The sequence below is a fragment of the Dipodomys ordii genome, unplaced genomic scaffold, assembly GCF_000151885.1.
Source record: "Dipodomys ordii isolate 6190 unplaced genomic scaffold, Dord_2.0 Scaffold5, whole genome shotgun sequence".
In the NCBI taxonomy this organism is placed as follows: Eukaryota; Metazoa; Chordata; class Mammalia; order Rodentia; family Heteromyidae; genus Dipodomys; species Dipodomys ordii.
In genome coordinates, this window is record NW_012267221.1 from 8,894,796 (window position 1) to 8,914,907 (window position 20,112).

Consider the following 20,112-nt stretch of genomic DNA (forward strand, 5'->3'; position numbering starts at 1 on the left):
CCCTCAGTTGTCTCATAATTTGCATTTCTTTCTTTAATTTCTTTTGGAAGAGTGTGTGACTTTTACATAATTAATTCAGTTCCTTGTTCAGGTTTTTGGTGGTCATTGCTTTTGAATGTGGTATACAAGTTGACATGTTAGTAGCACCCTCATTTTCTGTTTGCTTTTCTAGTTTAACAGTTTCTCAATTCACAGTATCTTTAGAATTAGAATTATTATGCAATGAAGCTCTACTTAACTTCTTTCCTATTTCTCTTCCCTGCCTTCTCCCCCCCACCCCCCTTTTGCAGGCTAAGAAATGGCGTTTCAAAAGGCAGTGAAAGGGACTGTTCTTGTTGGAGGAGGTGCCCTGGCTACAATCTTAGGACTCTCTCAATTTGCTCATTACAAAAGGAAGCAAGTAAGTAACTGGCCATGTATTAAATATAATACGAAATTTAAAACTGCTGAAGTATGTGGAGTTTTTTGCTTAGGAGTTGCTGTCAGAAGTTTCTTAGTGTGATTTGAAAGACTGATTTAGAGTACTCAGAATTCATAATTATGATCCCTGAACATTGTGTTTCTTGTTTTGTATTTCATTTCCTTTTAATGTGAATGTCTTTTTCAAGGAGCATTATTTAGCAACTGTTGTGACTCTTTGGTTTAAGAAAAAAAGCCCCAAACTTTCATTTACCAGTGCCAGGGTTTGTTCATTTAGACTTGTTATGTCCAGTTCATCAGAATATCTGGACACTTTCTATGCTCTTGCCAAATTTGTCTTAAGAGAAGGCAGGCTGGTGAGAAAGGAAATAGGAAATATCAAACTCTCAATTCTACTTTTATTTTTTTTAAAGGTTTAGTTACTTATTACCTTGTGTTACATAAACCTCGTTTGTTTGCTTGGTGCCAATATTGGAGCTTGAACTCAGGGCTTGGGTGCTGTCCCTTAGCCTAGTCTGCTCTAGGATGGTACTCCACCATTTGAGCCACAGCTCCATTTCTGACTTTTTGCTGGTTCATTGAAGATTCTCATGGACTTTCTTACCCTGGCTGGCTTTGAACCATGATCCTTAGTTCTAAGCATCCTGAGGAGCTAGCATTATAGAAGAAAGTCCCATAAGCATCTTCATGGGGGGAAGGCCAGGATAAGAGGACAGCTATGGAGTTGCCAAATCCAATCCATTCAATTTTCATGATAAGCACATTTTCCCTATTTAAAATTGATGCCAGGATGGAATGAATTTTGTTGCAGTTCCTTCTTTTCAGCTTGAAATGCTAGTGACCAGTATAGTCAGTGTTTTAACATGGTTAAACATTTGCTTTCTCTCAACATCAGGGTATTTTGTGCTACCAGCAGGGTGGAACCTTCTTATTTCAAAGATGACAGTGTAGGAATTTGGTAAGCTGTTTGTGACTAGATGACTTATGAGCTACTGAGTTTTCTACATTTTTATGGGTATTTCTAAAGCAAAGAGTTGCCTTGTATTTGTTCCCTCTCTGAACTATAATATAGAGGTGGAACAGGTTTATTTATTTAGCAGTGTGGGAGGTGGGTTCAGGGCATCCCACTTACACTTTTCCACTTGAGCCAGGCCACCAGTCCTTTTGCTTTTTGTTTTTCAGATTGTTTGCTACCAACTTTTCCAGGGGCTGGCGCTAAAATACAGTTCTGCCTGAAATATTGCTAATTTTTCTTCTTCTGCTGCTTCTTCTTCTCCTTCTTCTTTTTCCTTCTTCTTCCTCCTCCTTCTTCTTTCTTCTTCTTCATCCTCCTCATTCTTCTTCCTTCCTTCTCCTCCTCTTCCTCCTCCTCTTCCTCCTCCTCCTCCACCACCTTTTCTTCCTCCTCCTCTTTCTTCTTCTTCTTCTTCTTCTTCTTCTTCTTCTTCTTCTTCTTCTTCTTCTTCTTCTCCTTCTCCTCCTCCTTCTTCTCCTTCTTCTTCTTCTTTTTTCCTGACCTGGGGCTTGATCTCAGGGAATGGGTATGGTCTCTGAGGTTCTTGTGCTCAAGGCTAGCACCTTACCATTTCAACCACACCTCTACTCCCTGCTATTTTTGGAGATAAGTTTCTTGGACTTTCCTGCCCTGGCTGGCTTCAAACAGCAATACTCAGATCTCAGCTTCCTGAGTAGCTAGGATCACAGGTGTGATAAACCCATATCCAACTACTTCTTTATTTTTATTTATTTATTTAGATTTGAATATTTCTTTTTTTTAAAATTTTTTGTGAACATACTGTACAGAGGGGTTACAATTACATGGGCAAGATAATGAGTACTACTTCTTTATTTTTAAAATTTTAAAAATATAAAATTCTTAGCATTGGGGTTTGAACTCAGGGCCTTTCACTTGCTCTGCTTGCTTGCTTAGCTAATGCTCTGCCATTTGAGCTAGACTTTCAGCCTGTATTTTTGCTGATTGTTTTTGGAGACAGTCTTAAAGACTTCTATATATTCTAACTTTGAACTGAAGTTCCCCAAGTCTCATCTTCTTACGTACCTAGAATTATAGTTGTGAGCCACTGACTAACCTGAAATATAACTTTTAAAGTACAATAAAAAGAATCTATGTGAGTGTTGTGTGTGTGTGTGTGCGTGTGTGTGTGTGTGTGTGTGTGTGTGTGTGAATTCTGGGGCTTGAACTCAGGACCTGGACACTGTCTCTTAGCTTTTCTGTTCACAGTTAATTCCACTATTTGAGTCACAGCTCCACTTCTGACTTTTTGCTGGTTAAATGGAGATAAGAGTCTCACAGATTTTCCTTCCCAAGTTAGTTTTGAACCTTTATCCTTAGAGTTTACCCTTCTGAGTCACGAGGATTATAGGTGTGAGCCACCTGAGCCTGGCTTCATGTGTTAATATATAGTTAATGAACAGAGTTTAGTTTTATTTGCTTCCTCCTATAGAGGAATTGTATTGAACAGGCTATGTGGGGTCATCTTCTTTTTCATTCTGAGCCATGAGCACAGTACTTACCAGGTTTCCTGTAGGTGTTTATGTTGTAGATATTATCAACTGACTGACATGCTACCAAAACTTGTTCCTCTTATGTATCTTGTGCCTGATGCACTATTTCTTTTAAAGGATTGCCTTGAAAAATAAATGTGTAAAGATATTGCTTCTGCTGAGACAGTTTCAGAAGTTTGGGACATGCAACTTAGGAGATTAGATTACTTTTGCCATCTTTACTAGTGTTACCTGAAACGATACCAGAAAATGCCAATACTAAAGGTCATGATATCTAATAGTTGTTGCTAAAAACGTATGTGGCTTATGTCTTTTAACCACAGTAAACATGCTCTATTACAAAGTTTATGGCTTAACTTGGTATCTAAGTGATACTGTTCTATCTGTTTTTTTCTCTCTTTTTTTTGGTGATTTCTCTAATAATTTATAGAGAATAGAATAAACAAGAGAAACTACCCATAACCAATCTAGATGGGGCTAGATCTTAGGACAGTCAAGGCAAAAGGGGGACTGATTTGATTTCCTAGAACATTTTGTCCTTCCTGAGTTAGATACACTAACTACCCTGATATCCAGATGAAATAGATATCAGTAGCTTGAAGACATATGAATTTTATTCTGACAAGGTCTGTTGAGAACAACAACTATGGGCATATTTAATCAATGAGTTATGTAAGAACTCAAGCTGTGTGTATTTGTTGTAGTGGTTCCTGTCCCTTTAAGGCACTGCCATGAGCAGGATAGTAGGTGTGATGTAGCCATGGAGTTTAGTTAAAAAAAATTAAAAAGAAAGAAACTATTTTGCCCATTGACATAAAATGACCATAGGCCTTCCTTAACTCAGCTGTCTTCTCTCAGAAAATACCTGCCAATCAGAGCCACTGTAGGGAGGAAAATTTTCCTGACTTCAGTAGTCAAAACATTCTGCCCCTTTAGAGACATTAATTGGTCAGTTTGTTTATAGAAGCTGGGGCCTTAGGTTGACTAAGAGTATTTCATTTTTCTCCAAAGTGCTATTGTAAAATGTTTATTTATTGTACAAGGCTATTAATCTAGTATGTTTTTATGTTCTTTTTGGTTGTTGTTTCCTAATTTTCGATGATGGTTCCAATTGATAGAATGTGTTGTTATTGAAACCCCAAGGTACCAGGGTCCTAAAAAGTCATTTGTAGATTTTAAGTTCTTGATAGCGTGTGGCATTCACACTCAGTCTCCATGGCACCTGGCTGTGGATGTTTGGTGTTCCAGTATAAAGCATCCTTCTTAGAATGTAGGCTAGGGTTACATTCTGAATACAAATAGGCGGATTCTGAAAATGGATAGGTTGTTAAAAAGTGATTGATCACAGTGCTGTAGGAAGGTTTAGTTGCCAGGCCAGCTCACAAACCCCTTCAAGTCAATTCTTCACTTAATTCAGCTTGGATTTACAAGGATTATATAATTTTTTTTAAAGTGAGCTAAATGAAGCACAATAAAATTGAATAAAATGTAGCTTTACTTACTTTTAAGCTAGTTTTTTAGTTGTAAATTAATTTTATGTACTTATTTTTTGTTTATCTGGTACCAGGGACTCAAACTTAGGACCTCATGCATGCCAGGCAAGGACTCTACTACTAAGCCACACTCCCAGCCCTAACCTGTTATTTGAACCAAACCTGGGAGTGAGGCATGGGTTAGAGATGGTGGTGATGATTCATTTGTCCTATTTCACAGTCAAGTTTTTCTTAACACAAATATGTTAATTTTTATTTTACTTTTTTTTTTTTGTTGTTGGTCTTGGGGCCTGAACTCTGGGCCTGGGCGCAGTCCCTCAGCTCTTCAGCTCAAGGCTAGTGCTCTACCCCTAGAGCCACAGTGCCACTTCTGACTTTTTCTGCTTATGTGGTGCTGAAGAATTGATCCCAGGGCCTCAGGCATGCAAGGCAAATAGTGCCCACTCTTTCTTTATAGCTCAAGTTGGATGGGAACTTGTTCACCCCGGGCTTCTTCAGCCTCCTGAGCCACCATATCCAGCAAGTGCCCACTCTTGATTAAACTGAAACCTAAAAGGCCTTTTGTTTTCTTCTGAGGAAAATAGGAGAATGCTAAGGTCATCATTGCTAGGGAGCTGATGAAGACAGTGACAACAACTTACTTCTGGAATTGCTTTCTTTTGGAGCTGCAGCAGCCTAAATCTTTAATTCCATTGATGAGGCTGATGAGAGAAAGGAGGCAAATGTTGATTGTCATCTTTTTCTGTGTCTGCCTGCTGGGGCAGAGGCTTCTCCACATTCTAGGCCTTCTTCTCTTTTACAACTAGGGATGTTTATCATAAACCTCAGAGTGGTCTCCTATCCCTTCCTTTATTTCCTTACCTATAAGTAAATGACTGAATTGCCACAAAAGGATCTGGGTTTTTTTTTGTTTTTCTTTTTTATTCCCTGAAGACCAGCCACATGCCAAAGGACAGGAGAATGAGAAGTAAGAATGAATGCCCTACCAATATCTTTTTTCTTTCTTTTTAAAAAGTGATTGAGGATTGAACTGAGCTCTTTCTTGCAATGCTAGACATACAACTATACCACTGAGTTCCATCACCAACCCCTACACTTATCCTAAATCCTACTGAGGGTACAGTAAGCCAACCCTCTGTAATATTGGGTTTCTTGTTCCCAAGAAATCACAAGTGATTATGACTTACTATTTAGAATTATTGATTTACTAACAAACTTTTAGTTGGATTTAGAAGACACCTTGTCCTGTCTAATATGTTAGTGAGAGGGAGTTGCCTCATGCTAGAGCCGCTTTTTTTTTAATACTTAAGTTTATGAGTAGAGTAGGTCTTAGGAGAGAGGACTTTGGAGTTCTTTGGAGCACATTAACCTCAGGGCTACGGGAGCTCAGGTAGCTGGAAGAATGAAGATGGCCTAGGAGAATGTCAAAGAGTAAGGGTGAGAATATGAAGGTTTAACCTAGGACTGTCCTAGTCTTAAAATTTTTTTTGGTGGGGGGATCATGGGGCTTGAACTCAGGACCTGAATGATGTCCTTGAGTTCTTTTTGCTCAAGGCTAGCACTCTACCACTTTGAGTCACGTTCTACTTCTGGCTTTTGAGTGGCTAATTGGCGATTAAGTCTCACTGGGACTTTTCTGCCCAGGCTGGCTTTGCTTTGAACCATGGTCTTTAGATCTCAGCCCCCCCCCCCCGTTTTTTTTGTCGGTCGTGGGGCTTGAATTCAGGGCCTGGGCATTGCCCCTTAGCTCTTCAGCTCAAGGCTACCGCTCTACCACTTTAGCCACAGAGCCACTTCCAAGATCTCAGCCTTTGAGTAACGGGGATTACAGGTATGAACCACTGGTGACTGGTTAAAATTTTTTATTTTCATCATAGGCTAAGGGCATTTAAAAACACTTTTTTACAACTCAACAAACATTTCGTACCTTTTATGTCCAACTGGAAAAATTGATATGATGACGTGTTTCTTTTTAACCCAAGTGGTATGGCTGATGTAGTAAAGGTCTATTTAGATATAAGAGTGAGCTGTCTGGCTTAACACATACTAGATCTCGTTCTTTCCATTACACTTTCTGGAGGTGCAGTTGGCTTTGTGAGTCTATTCTGAGGTGAGGCTAAAACCACTGAGAGCTTTCTGAAAGTTCACATATGAAAGTTCTTCCCATGCCTCCCCTCAGCAAAGACCATTCTGAGCATTAATGTAACTGAAATTACCATGTGCTTTATGTATACCAGATTGCTTTTAACTTTGTGAGTCAATTCAGGCTACCAGACTTATTTGTTCTTCCAGAGTAAATAATCTTTCATTTCCAGAGGTATTTTTCATAGGTTTGCAGGTAGTCTTTCTCTTTAAAAATCATGTTGTAAAAACAAACATTAGGAAACAGTCTTCATTTATATTTTTTATGCTTTCTTTGAGTGGAACTTCACATCCTTTGACAATCATTGCTTTGCCTCCCAACCCCATTCCTGTGCCCCCACTCTTGGTCTTGATAACCACTGTTCTTTTTGTTTCTATATGCTTTAGTATTATAAGTCACACACACCTTGTTATTACATGTAATATCTATATTTATCTAATAGTGTATTTAATGGTACTGCTATTTGCATATTGCATAGTTATATATATATTGTTTTATGTATTTAAATTGTTCTATCTATCCACCTATCTACCTACCTACCTATCATCTACTATCCATCCATCTATCCATCTCTCCCTCCATTCACCCATCTATCAATCTACCCATCCATCATTCCATCCTTCCATCCATTCATCTATCTGTTTATACTGGGGACTGGACTCATGATCTTCCACTTGCTAGGCCTTGAGCCACATCCCTCATCTTTTTATTTATTTTTATTTTTTATTTTATTGTAAAGGTGATGTACAGAGGGGTTACAATTACATAAGGAAATGAGTACAATTCTTGTTGAACATTGTTACCCCCTCCTTCGTTTTCTCCTACTTTCTCTTCCCCCTGCAGCACATCCCTAGTCTTGAGTGACCATTTTAGATTTGATATATAAATAAGACCATATAAAATTTTTTTCTGGGTCTGTCATATTACACTTCGTGTAGTATCCTCCAAGTCCATCTAGGTTGTAACAAATGGCAGGATTTCTTTCCTGTTTAAGGCATTGTGGATATATACCACATTTCTTTATCCATTCATATACTGATGGACACTAAGGTTGCTTTCATACCTTGGCTATTGTGAATACAGTGTCTTCTAGAACTCTAGTATTAGAATCCACGTGGAGAATGTTATTTGAAGATGAAAAAAGTACTGGTGATTTGGAATAAATTTTTCATTCTATCTGCCTGATTAAAGAGCTATCATCATCATCATCATCATCATCATCATCATCATCATCACCAGCAGCAGCAGTTTGTCAGATTGGGAGGACAGAAATGTCCCTGCCTCATAGGCTTCTGGGTTTGCATTGATGATCAGTGCTTTGGCAGATTTTTCTTTGTTTGATATAAGGTCTTACTAAGTAGTACAGGAAGGCCTCAGACTTGTGAACCTCCTGCCTCTATTTCCTGAGTGCTGGGATTATAGCCATACATCACTATGCCTGGCTCCCTTTGCAGTTTTATCTATATGGGATTTATTCTATAAATGATGAGGCCCTATCCATCAAGAGATGACTTACACGGACAGTACACAATTTAGGTTCGTTGAAAATCTTGGGTAGACAAGCATATCTCATAATTGTGTATTAAGTGAAATAAGCTCGTTGGTTAAATAAGCAATCTCCAATGACATCCAATCTCTCAGTGACATCATAATTAAGATATTTATTTCTTGCTCACCTCATACATTAATGTGGGTAGATAAAGGACCTAATTCTTGCTGTTGATGAGGAATTTACAGTCTTTTATTTTAGTCCTAAATTTAGTTTCTACTATCATTGACAAATGAGCTGTATTTTTTTTTTTTAATGACAGAGTTTGATTGTTAGTTTCTACCAAAGCCTGTATCATTCATTGGCTTCTCTTATTTAGAACCCTGTGCATAGATTCCTGGAAAGGCTGCTTTTTTTTTTTTTTTTGTAGAAATACAATTAAGTGTTGGGAATGTGCTGGAGATGGAGCTTGATGAGGAGGACTCTGATTTCTCTGTATTTTAGATAAGGCCAGTTGAAACTATTCTTAACTACTCTATATGGTTAACTGTTTCTTCTGTGGCATGTTGCATCAAAGCACTGAAATTATGCAGACAGAGCTGGAAATGTTCTCTGAAGAGCATCCTATCATTTTCCTTCTAATTTTGGTTTTTATTTAACACTTAGCCCCCAAAGTGGGGCCATGGCAAATCTTAGAGTTCTAACTCACATCAGGCCTTCTAGGAGTTTATGATGCTATTTTGTTGCTGGCATACAAAATCAGGGAGGTTAACTGTACTTCTATAGGTCAGCCAGTGAGTCAACGACTGAGCTATGATTAGCGTTGACAGCTGGTGAGCTGCTAGGCTGTTGCTAACTGAGCAACATTGACATTCATTTTGATTTGACTTTGCATTTCATTTTCAACAATTTATTCATTTTAAGGCCTCTTTAAGAAAACTTTTTAGGGATATAGTGGGACCAAGGAAACTTTCTATAAATTCGTTGGGGAGAGTCCTTTAGCTTCCATCTCCTTTTCCCATCTCTCAAGTTCATAGTTACATGATATTTATGTAAGCAAAGTTTCTTCTGGGTGGCTTTGTAAGTTAAGAAGAAAATAGGTACTTTAAAGTTAGGTTATTCTAGTTTTATTCATTTTTCAACGTGACTTTTCAACAAAGAATTTCTGGGAATTTAATCATGATAGTACAGATTAGATAAGGAAGAGTTGTTGAAATAATTCACAGAAAAATGGAGAGTGTATTTCACATATTTCCCCATGTTTTTAAGAAAAAAACCCCATATACATTAGCATACATTAGTTGTAGAAGGGGGTTATATTGTGACAGTTCCATACAAACATGCAATGTATCCCAACCAAACTCATCCCCTCCACCACTTCTCTATGCCCCTGTCTCTTCTAAGCAATATTCTTTTTCTATTTTTTTTTGCATGAAAATAAGCTACCTGGACCATTTCATCCTCATTTATCCTCTTCCTTAACTATCTCCATTCCCACTGGCACCTATTTCTTCAACAGACCTGTTTGGCTTTCCTGGCTTTTTTTTCCCATTAAAATAATTATCTTTAAGTAGTTGTATAAAGGAAGTGCCATATAGCAAAGAAGTTTATGAATACAGTGCATCTTGAGCAGTATAACCCTCTTCAACATTCATACCTCTTCTCTTACTTTTCTTAATTTTGTGGTATATATAATGAATTCTTGACTGCATTCTCTTTCTCTCCCCCTTCATTCATTTACCTCTCTCTCTTTGTGCCACCTCCTTTTGCATGTGTCCATTTCCTGGTGTTGATTTTGTAGGGCTTTGACTAGTCTTTCTAAAAGATTATGCTAGTTGAGTTCTCCTGAGTCTACTATATTCTCATCAAATATTAAAAAAAAATGTATGAATTGTACCAGAGATTTTCACCATGAAGGACCAAAGAATTTTGAACGAAAGGTTAAAGTAGTCAAGGGATGTCTGTATTGCAAAGCTTGGAATGGTCATTTGATTTCGTGTGTCAACATTATACTTGCTGACAGGTGTAGAGGACAAGTGAGCTGTCTTTTTTTTGTTCTTGTTCCATTTCCACAAGTGTGCCTTAGGGAGATTAAAAAATATTTTTATTGTTTTTGTAAAGGTGATATACAAAGAGGCTACAGGAAAGGAGTACATTTCTCTTTGGACAATGTCACCTCTTCCCTGCTTTCTCTTAGGGAGATCTTTAAGGTAAAGTGCCTGTTTCATACATTCCTGGATATCAACTTTAACTGACTACCATGGCTGGCTGCAAGCTAAGCACATGCCCTAGTATTTGGAGATCTTACTAACTCCATCAAAAGTTCTGCATTGCAGGTACTTGGCTGACCTAGGGGCCATGGTCAACCATCTATGTGGGCAAAGAATGTAGCAGAGCTGAGATTTGTGAGTTAGAGTCAAAATTGGGATCACATTCTGATATCTTTTATTTGCCCAGAGGGGAAAAATAAAGTTGGTTTCCTCCCTAGTTAAAGGATGCTTCCCTTCTGTGGACAACTATAAGATCTGTGGCACTGACCTGTTAGTTAGTTGGGCTAACCTGTTGGGCTGCCACTTTCTAGACAAACAGTAATTTTGTCTCTTATTTATTGTCTAGAGCCTTTACTTCTCAACATGCTATGAGAATTGAAGAGCAATATTAAGGTTACACAGCTTCAAACATAGATACCTCTGTGTTTTAAAAATATACATTTGAAAAAAATAATAAAACTTAGCCCCCAAACCTCAGATCAGATAGTAAATTACAATGTTAATTTATTTGAGGTATATTCAGACAGAGCCAAGGCTTTTCTCCAGTTTTTAGCTATCAGAAAGTTTGATAATTCATTAGATATGTTCTGATTGCAATGAGCAACATTTCACGTGTTTTTTTTTTGAAAGAATCCCAGCCATATACTTGATTAGATAGCACCTTTGCGGAGAATAGAACTCAGTTCTTAGCTACTTAAGAGATGGACTTGTCTTGTTCTCATTGGAGATGAGAGTCTACCCAGTATTAACTAGCTGTAGTAGTCAAGAATCATTCATCCAAATGATCCCACTGAAAATGTGTGCTGCAGTAAAAGGACAATAAAAAGCCTGCATTTAGAATCACAAAATGACTCAAGAGGTGAATGAGAACCACAAGTGGGTCTTAAGATAGTCTACTTGTATATTCCTACCAGGAATATACAAATATAGCTAGTCATTTTTTCCCCATGAGAACACAACAGGGAGCAATTTCTCTTAAATCCAACTAGTTCTATTGATTGAATCACATAACATGGGATAGTAAGAGTGATAGTTGCAGTTTGCAGTGATTTGCATGAAGCCCTGCTTTATACTCCAATTATTATTGTACATGATTACAGGACAACCTGGCTGTTAATTGCCTGTGGGTCTTTAAATATGCACTTCTTTCAGAAATAGACACTAATTATTAGACCTTGTTTTCAGTCTCACCCGAAGTTGCAAATGTCTAGATTTTTTTTTTTTAATTTGCAAGTCTAATAGTGCATGGATAGAACATAGTAAAACATTTCATTCTAAGTCTTGTTCAGGGTGAATGTTCTCTAGGTTGTAAACTCTTGAAGATGATGAACCTGGATTTGACTTGTGTGTTGATGTTCTTACAAATCTCTTGACAAAAGCTGTGTGCTGATGAAATATTGGAGAAATTTTATCTTTTTACAATGTAGGTGAAAATTGGTTTATAAGTAATGAAGAATAGCATCCTTTCTTCCTTAACCATAGTGATTAAATCCAATTAGAAAACCATCACTGCGACAATAAATTTCAGATTTCACACAATTCCACCAAGGTAACACTATTTTGTTATTATTTTTTGGGATCTAGTTGCAGTGATGCTTGGACTTTGAGCTCTCCTTTCTTCTGGTCTCAGTGGCTGAATGAGGTAGTCTATCTTGAGTTTGGTAGTGCTGTACTTGTCCCTGTGTTGGGCCAAACCCAGGAACTCATGGGCCTGTAGATAGATACCAAGTGGTGAGGGAGAAGTGTGATGCTAATAAGAGCTCTAAGTGCTACTAATAAGCCCAGCCTGAAGGCCAAACCTTTGTTATTTAATTGCAGCAGGTTAGTCTCAGATAGAAGAATCCTGAGTTTTATGTAAAATACAGGACTTCTTAAATACTGGATAAGAAACTTGATATTTAAGAAAGTAGTATGTTGAAAAGCTTCTGGTTTTAGCACATGACATTCCCACTTCCTTTTCTGATTTCTGTCACCCCTCACTGTCTTTCTTAACTTGATTTAGCTATCATTTCAAGAAAGCTTTGGTCTGGTTAGTAGATATCTCCTGTGATGCTTTTAGCCTCTTCTTTGTCTTCAATGCTCTGTATACAGCAGTATAGTTTTTTTTCTTTTTTTCCATATGAAGCGTTGAACCCAAGATCTTGGGCTTGTAGACAAGCAGTCTACCACCTGAAGCATGCCTCAGCCCGTTTGGTTATTTTGTTTTTGAAACAGTCTCCCTAACTTTGCCCATGTTGAACTGAACCTCACAATCTTTCTTGCATCTGCCTCTTCCCCAGTTACTAGGATTATACTATATGTGGCATAATTGCTTCTTTATCATTTGGTTTTGTTTCCTAGTCTATATAGCATTCTGGGGTCCTCCAATAGGGTGGATTGAATGAATAAGTGGGGGCAAATCACACATACAATTCTGCAGATAATTTCTTCAGGTTAGTTAGGAACTATGGAGGCCCAAGGCTTCTCTCAGCAATCCCAGAATTTGAGGCCATTTTTCACAGATTTCTGTTTAATCAAACAGCCTTGGAGCAGAGGTGAAGAAAGGGCAGGTCTTAGACAACTGGGAACACTTTTCTTTGAGTGTTCTGTTACTTAGCACTACTACTGCTTTATTATTCCTGCTGCCTTCCCCTCTTTATTTTCCTGAAATCAACATATTCTAGAGAAGGTAGAGTGCAGATGTGTTTTTGTGACTCAAAGCCATATGAAACCAAAATGAGTCTTTCTCCTGTCATAATTATAAGTAGGGCCTTAGGCTGTGTTTACTGCCTCTAAAATAAACGTGGTGCTTAGCTTCTCAGTTGCAACACTTTCCAGCTTTTATGAAAGAAATAAACAAAAATAAAATGTTATTTTAAAAGTAGTGTCAGGAATTAAATAAATTATCCTCAATAGTGCTGCGTGTGTGTGTGTGTGTGTGTGTGTGTGTGTATTTTAAATTGTAGGAACTGTGCAGTCAATCTTCTGCAATAAGACCACACCAAAAAAAATAAAAAGAATAAAAAGAAAAATCTTCCTGCTTTTGGCAGGGGTTAGATCTTATATCCGGTTATAACCATTTAGTCTGTTTTTATATATTTTTTTTCTCAAATTATGTGTAGTCAGTCTTGAGTAGTAGTGTAAGACTTAGTTTTTGTTCTCAGGCTATGTGGATTCAATTCTCAGCTCTACAACGAGCTGGTGGTGTAATTAGGAGACAATTACCGTGTCTCAGTTACTTCATTGTAGTGAAAAGCTTAATAGTACCTGATTCAGGGTTGTTGTGAAGATTAAATGAGGAGGAAAAGGGAAAGCCCCTATAAAAGTGTTTTTATAAGGCATATTAAAACTGGTACATATATGTTTGATTACTAGTTTGAAGTTAAGTTTATTGAGATGTAATTGGGGCACAATTTAAAATGTAGTGACTTTAATCTTTTATAATGCAGATATATAATCCTTTCTAATACACAGTCTAGCTATGGAACATGTCTATCATCCTCCTATGTTTCCTCATGCCCTCCAGGCCAGCCTTGTTTTGGCTCGGGAAATCACTGATCTGTCTGCTTTTGGATCCTGTACTTTTTCCTAAATATTGTTTATATATTGTTTATATATATTGTTTATACTTATTATTCAAAAGCATCTGAATCTTAAAAAAAAACCTGGCCAGTTTAAAAGACTATGGGAACAGTATATACTAGACTAAAGATGTTTTAACCTAAATTAAGTTAGATGCTCTTGAAAGGTTTTGTATATAGAAATTAAATTACTTGGATTAAAAAAATGTTTACTTCAGCTGCAGTGTGGAAAATAATTTACAAGGCATAGTAAATGTGTGAAAACCTCTGGGAAGATGTCACATGAGCAGGAGGAGAGAGAATATACCTTGGTTTGAAATGTAGCAGTTGAAGATGAAGAAATGGCTTAGATGTGAGAATTTTTCAGAGTAGAATTGGGAGGATTCAGTGATCAGATATAGGATTTAAAAGAATACAAGCTGTCAAGGTTGTTTCTAAATTTCTGTTATGGCAACTACATGAATAATGGCACTCTTCTGAAATGAGGAACTCTGACAGAGGAAAAAAACGTATTTGGGGAAATAGCAGAAAACTTTGAAATGCACACGGACATGCAAATGGAGGTACTAGTTATGCAGTTTATAAAGGTCTCAGAATGAGAAGTTACTGTGTACGAGAAGTTACTCTGTATAAAGAATTATGATGCTATGGGAACAGGATCAGGTGAAGATGAGAGAGAGGAGAGGAAGGGAGAAGAGGGGTGGAGAGAGAGGAATGAAGGAAGGGGAAGGGAGAGGACAGTAGAGGACAGGAGAGTTCAGTTCTTAGTCAACTGTAAAGTATGAATGGAACCTACTTAAAGATGCTTTGCTGATTAATGTTGGTCAGCTGAGTGACATCCAGTGTGTGTGTGTGTGTGTGTGTGTGTATGTGTGCATACATGAACATGCACATGCACACACATGTGTTTGAGAGAGAGAGTGGTGTGGATAATGGTGGTGATTGTGGGGGTGGGAGTTTACATGTGGAAATACAGTTTACAGTGAGTTGGGAAGAAATGAAGGCAATAAAGGCTTGTGGATCTCTCAAGAATTTTTAGGATGGCTGTTAGAAACATGAAAGAAATGCTTTTTAAATTGTTAGGTAAGACAGGTTAGGGCATGCTGGGGAGAAAGTTGAGGCAGGAGAAGTCAGAAGAAACTGAGAAGCCAACGCGAATGAGCAGTGCCCATCAGATCCAGCCTACTTCTGTAGGAGCAACACAAATAGTTCAGTTGATTCTGCATAGTCAGAGCAGAACAGGGAGTTTTTAATATTACCAGGTTCTAATGAACTATATCATAACATGGTCTTTAAATTTATTTTTCAAGTATTTCTCAAAAACTTACCAAGCAGAAAATGTCAGCAATTCTGTTGATGTGTGAAAATGCTCTGGCGGTTTAGTCACTTGTCAGTCCATGTCCAAATCCTATCCATCTGTCATGGCGCAGTTGAAACCTCAAATGAAAGGCTCCCCCTCCCTCAGCAGAGCGGTCATAGCCTGGTGTTGCTTTTTTCTCTATTTTGGCATTTGTTCTTTCTATAAACTTGTTATATATATATGTGTGTGTATTCTGTGTGTGTGTGTGTGTGTGTGTGTGTGTATTTTTTCTTATCTTTTCCTTCACATTAGATGAAAAAAAGAAAAAGACCATAACTAAAAGTTATTTTGTTCTCCAAGTTGTAGTAATAATATATTTATCTTATCTTAAAAGCATCTAAAGGTAAGCATGAGGAAGTAGTTATTAGTAGTAGTTATTAGTAATTAGGAGGAATTATATGCAGAACAGCAAGATTTTTATGGCTTGGCATCTGAATTGAGCTTGGAAAATTATAGCACTTGATTATAACCTTTGTTTTTATGATACTTTGTAAAATATGTTTTGAATGTTCCTTGCTATGTAATACTAAGGTGTCAAAAACTTTTTTTTTTCTTTGAGACAAGGCCTAGTTATGTACCCCAGACTAACCTCCTATTCACAATCTTCCTGCCTTAGAGCTTCCTAGTGCTGAAATAACGAATAGTCACCACCAGCAGTACCAGTAGTTCTCAGATGTTGGGTAGCTTGTCAATGTATTTAATGTCATCATTCCAGTTAGACTGAGTGCAAACCAGAGGTGCAGTAATGGAAACATCCAGGGATTTTTATCCTTGTTTGAAAAGTGGATAAACCAAGATTCAAAGAGATGTTATGTAATTTAAAAAATTATGTATTTTTATTGTAAAGGTGATATACAGTGAGGCTATAGTTATGTAAGAAATGTAAAGAGTACATTTCTTTTGGGATGATGTTATCCTTTTCCTCGCTCTCTCCCAGTTTTTCCTTCCTGTCCCCACCCACAGGTTTTATAGTTCATTTTCAACATAGTGTCTAGTGGGTATCACTCCTGAATTTGTTCTTACTTGACAACACTAGTTAACAGGAGTGAAAATCTCCATTCTGGGACCCTCTCAGTATAACCCACAGTTTTTATTCTGGGTGTTTCTGTGGCTTCTAGATGCATTTTCTTCGAAATCTAGTTGGCTTGATAATCGAATAAAAAGGGGGTAGTTGGATTGTTGTTGTTGTTGTTGTTGGTCGTGGGGCCTGAACTCTGGGCCTGGGCGCTGTCCCTTGGCTCTTCAGCTCAAGGCTCGCGCTTTACTACTTGAGCCACAGTACCACTTCCGGCTTTTTCTGCTTATGTGGTGCTGAGGCCAACCCAGGGCCTCATGCATGCAAGGCAGGCGCTCTACCACTGAGCCACCCTCCCAGCCCAGGATTTTTTTTTAACTGAATAAAAATGTAACTAATCCTGAATAATTCAAATACTCTCTTTGTAAGAACTAGGATCACCCTTTCATGAAGAAGCTTCCTCACTGGTACAGGGCTCTGTCGCCACAGCAGCAGAAACACTACCAACATTATGGATTCATGTCTTTGAAAAATTTAGTTTCATCTGAACATAGCTGATTCTCTGTGTTTGTGAGCAGAGGTGTCTGTGTATGTGTGTGCACTGGGGTTTGAGCTCAGTGCCTGGGCTCTGTCCCTTAGTTTCTTGCTTAAGCTTGGCATACTGCCGTAGCTTCACTTCTGGTTTTTTGGTGGTTAATTGGAGATAAGAGTCTGATAGACTTTCCTGCCCAGGTAGTCTTCAAACCATGATCCTCAGACCTCAGCCTGCTGAGTAGCTAGATTGTAGGCATGAGCAACTGACACTTGGTCATAGCTGATTCTTTAAACTGGATAGGTACTTCTATTAGACAGATTCTTTTATTTTGTCTTTTTGAGACAGAGTCTTGACTAAGTTGTCCTGGCTAGCCTTGAACTCATGATCCTCTTGCCTCAGCCTTCTTAGTCTGAGATTACAGATACATACCACCACTTGTGTCTAACAGATTCTTTTTAATTGCCCTGATTGAAACTTGTAGACTATTATTGGCAGAACAATCGAGGAAGGAAGCACACATGTTTTTAGGAAATTGCATGAAGACAAAGTGCTTTTTCTTTACTTTCATGGAATGTTACCACTTTTCAACAATGTCTGAATGAATTGCTGCTCTCAAGAAAAATATTTCCTACTGTTACCTTATATGTTTTAGATGAAGTATTTGGAAATTGCCATTTAGTGATGGAAATAGTTGAATATAAAGCCTAAACAAGCAGTTGCATTATTACTGCATCTAAAACCAAATGTTGTGCAGATAAACAGCTGAGGCTGATGATAGCAATCATGCCCAGCATACGTACCACCTAAAACTCCAGTGGTTTTTCAGCAGTATTCCTGAAACTCCATGCAGACTTGGACTATGGCTGTTTCTTATCTTCAGTGCAAATTTCTTTCTTTCTTTTTTAAGTATACTGTAAATTTTCTTAACTTGCAATTTCCTGGTGAGTGACTAAAACTGGTTTGCTTTGACATCAGGTGAACCTAGCCTATGTGGAAGCAGCAGAGTATGTAACGGAACTTGTTAACAGAGAGCCTCCCTCCAGAGAAGCTCAGCTTCTGACTTTGAAGAACACATCCGAATTTGACATCCTGGTTATCGGAGGGGGAGCAACCGGAAGTGGATGTGCACTAGATGCCGTCACTAGAGGTAAGTGCTGACGTTTCCTCTCCCTGGTAAACCAATGTAAGCAAAACACAGTGTGTGCTCTACACTTTGGAAGTCATGTTTCTATTGGTGTTTCCCAAGTATTTTTTTTTCCTTTGTGAAAGAGAAAAAAAAAACACCAAAAACAACAACTATGCAATTAAAAAAATAGAATTTCTGGCTGGTTCATGCCTGTAATCCTCGCTACTCAGGAGGCTGAGATCTGAGGATCTAAGTCAGCCGGAGCAGGAAAGTCCATGAGACTTAGCTCCAGTTAACCAGAAAACCGGAAGTGATCCTGTGGCTCAAGTGGTAGAATGCTAGCCTTGAGCAGAAGAACTCAGGGACAGCGCCCAGGTCCAGAGTTCAAACCCCACAACCAACCAAAAAAAAATATATCTCTGTCAATAATTTTATGACTAAATCGACTCAAGTTGCAGGGATAATGCATTTAGTTCTGTCTCAGCCACCATGTCTAGACAGAATGAATCGGAATGCTTTTATGTTTGATAGTTTATAAAGTTATCTGAATCCTTTGCTTGTGGGATTAGTATAGAAGTTGGAGTCAAGAAAATATAGGTCTATATTCTGACAGCTTCTTTAATTATACGTGGGTGTATTTGGGAAAATCACTTAATTTCTCTGAGTTCTTCTTATGCTTCAAATTGGAAATCGTGAGTGGTACATGGGCTAATAACATACATTTAGAATAGTTGTTTTCACACAAAGTAGTGTCCCAATCCATTATAGATGTCATTATAAATGCTGCTGTAGTGAAGGAAAAATACTTTTAGAATCAGTTGTCCTGAAGAAATAGTATTTTGTGATACCTTCAAATATGTTGAATTGGACTCTCTTTTGCTGCAAGGATTTTGAACTGAATTATTTTAGTTTCTATATAAAGTGTTTATGACAGTTTCATACTCAGTGCTAATAGTGTGTAACATAGATGGTTCTTCTCAGGCTGAGTTACTGTCACTGCAGCCTAGATGTTTGTTGGCTTAGATATTAGGTACAATTTATTCTTATGGAAATAAGATGTATTTAATGAGATCCAAGAACATACAAACAAAAAGTTCCCTAGATTATTATGGTTTCCCAGAACCCATATTTGGGTGAGGTATGTGTGTGTGTGTGTGTGTGTATGTGTGTATGTGTATACTTGTGTGTCTAGGACTTGAACACAGGGGTTGGGTGTTGTCCCATACATACATAATATATATATATATATATATAAATTTTTAATTTTTCAATTTTTTGTTCAAAGCTAGCTCTCTACTACTTGAGCCATACTGCTACTTCCAGCTTTTTTTGTGGTTATTTAGAAGTAAGAGTGGTTATTAGAAGTAAGAGTTTCATGTCTCATGAACTTTCCTGCCAAGGCTAGCTTCATCAGATCTCAACCTCCTAAGTAGCTAGAATTACAGTCATGAGCCACTAGCACCTGGCCATACTTATGTTTTGGTCCACTTAAGCCTCGTAAATTAAGTCCTCTCCACCCCTCTTTTTTTGGTTAGCTCCAAATGATGATGTTAAAAATATAGACACTGTGGGGGAGGGACATACAAAGCAACAAAGAAATAAAAGCCCTATGTTGAAATCCCCAGAACCAATAATAAATAAATAAACAAATAAATAAATAATATTAAATAGAAACGAAAAAAAATATAGACACTGGAATATATTTTAGTGCCAGTTTTCCTAAAATTTATTGTCTCCAGTGATGGAATATAATTTGAGTTAGATTATTCTTGACCATGCTAAAGAAAATGAGAACAGTTAGAATCAACACAAGATAATTTGAACTCAACTTTTACTCCCAGTGACCTGGGCAGGAAAATAGATAAAAAAATACAATTCATATATGATGTGAAGTCTTTGGGACTACTCCTGCAACACATTAAGATTTATTGGTGACAGTTTTCTGTATTAAATAGAATTATTCCTCAGTAGGATTTGGGAGCTATATTACTTGTATCTCCAGTTATTTTTATGCTGTTATATTCGAACATTGTCTTTTCTTTATCTCTATTCTGCAAATACTGAATGCCTACTGCATGTATGACAATCAATATACTCAGTACTTTAAGAGAATAGTACAAAGACATTTGGTAGTGTCCTTTAACTTCAGGGTGCCCATAATTTTGTAGAGACCAA

General features: G+C 37.6%; 1 protein-coding gene across 2 annotated transcripts in view; it reads left to right on the forward strand.

The window, feature by feature from the left end:
* Positions 1 to 20,112, forward strand: part of Gpd2 (glycerol-3-phosphate dehydrogenase 2 (mitochondrial)) — a 161,169-nt gene that overhangs the window by 44,306 nt on the left and 96,751 nt on the right. For both annotated transcript variants that reach the window (XM_013030067.1, XM_013030063.1), the window contains exons 2-3: positions 291 to 400; positions 17,787 to 17,958. In XM_013030067.1, coding sequence (XP_012885521.1) covers positions 299 to 400; positions 17,787 to 17,958 — 274 coding nt within the window. In that variant the 5' untranslated portion in view covers positions 291 to 298. The remainder of the gene's footprint in view (positions 1 to 290; positions 401 to 17,786; positions 17,959 to 20,112) is intronic.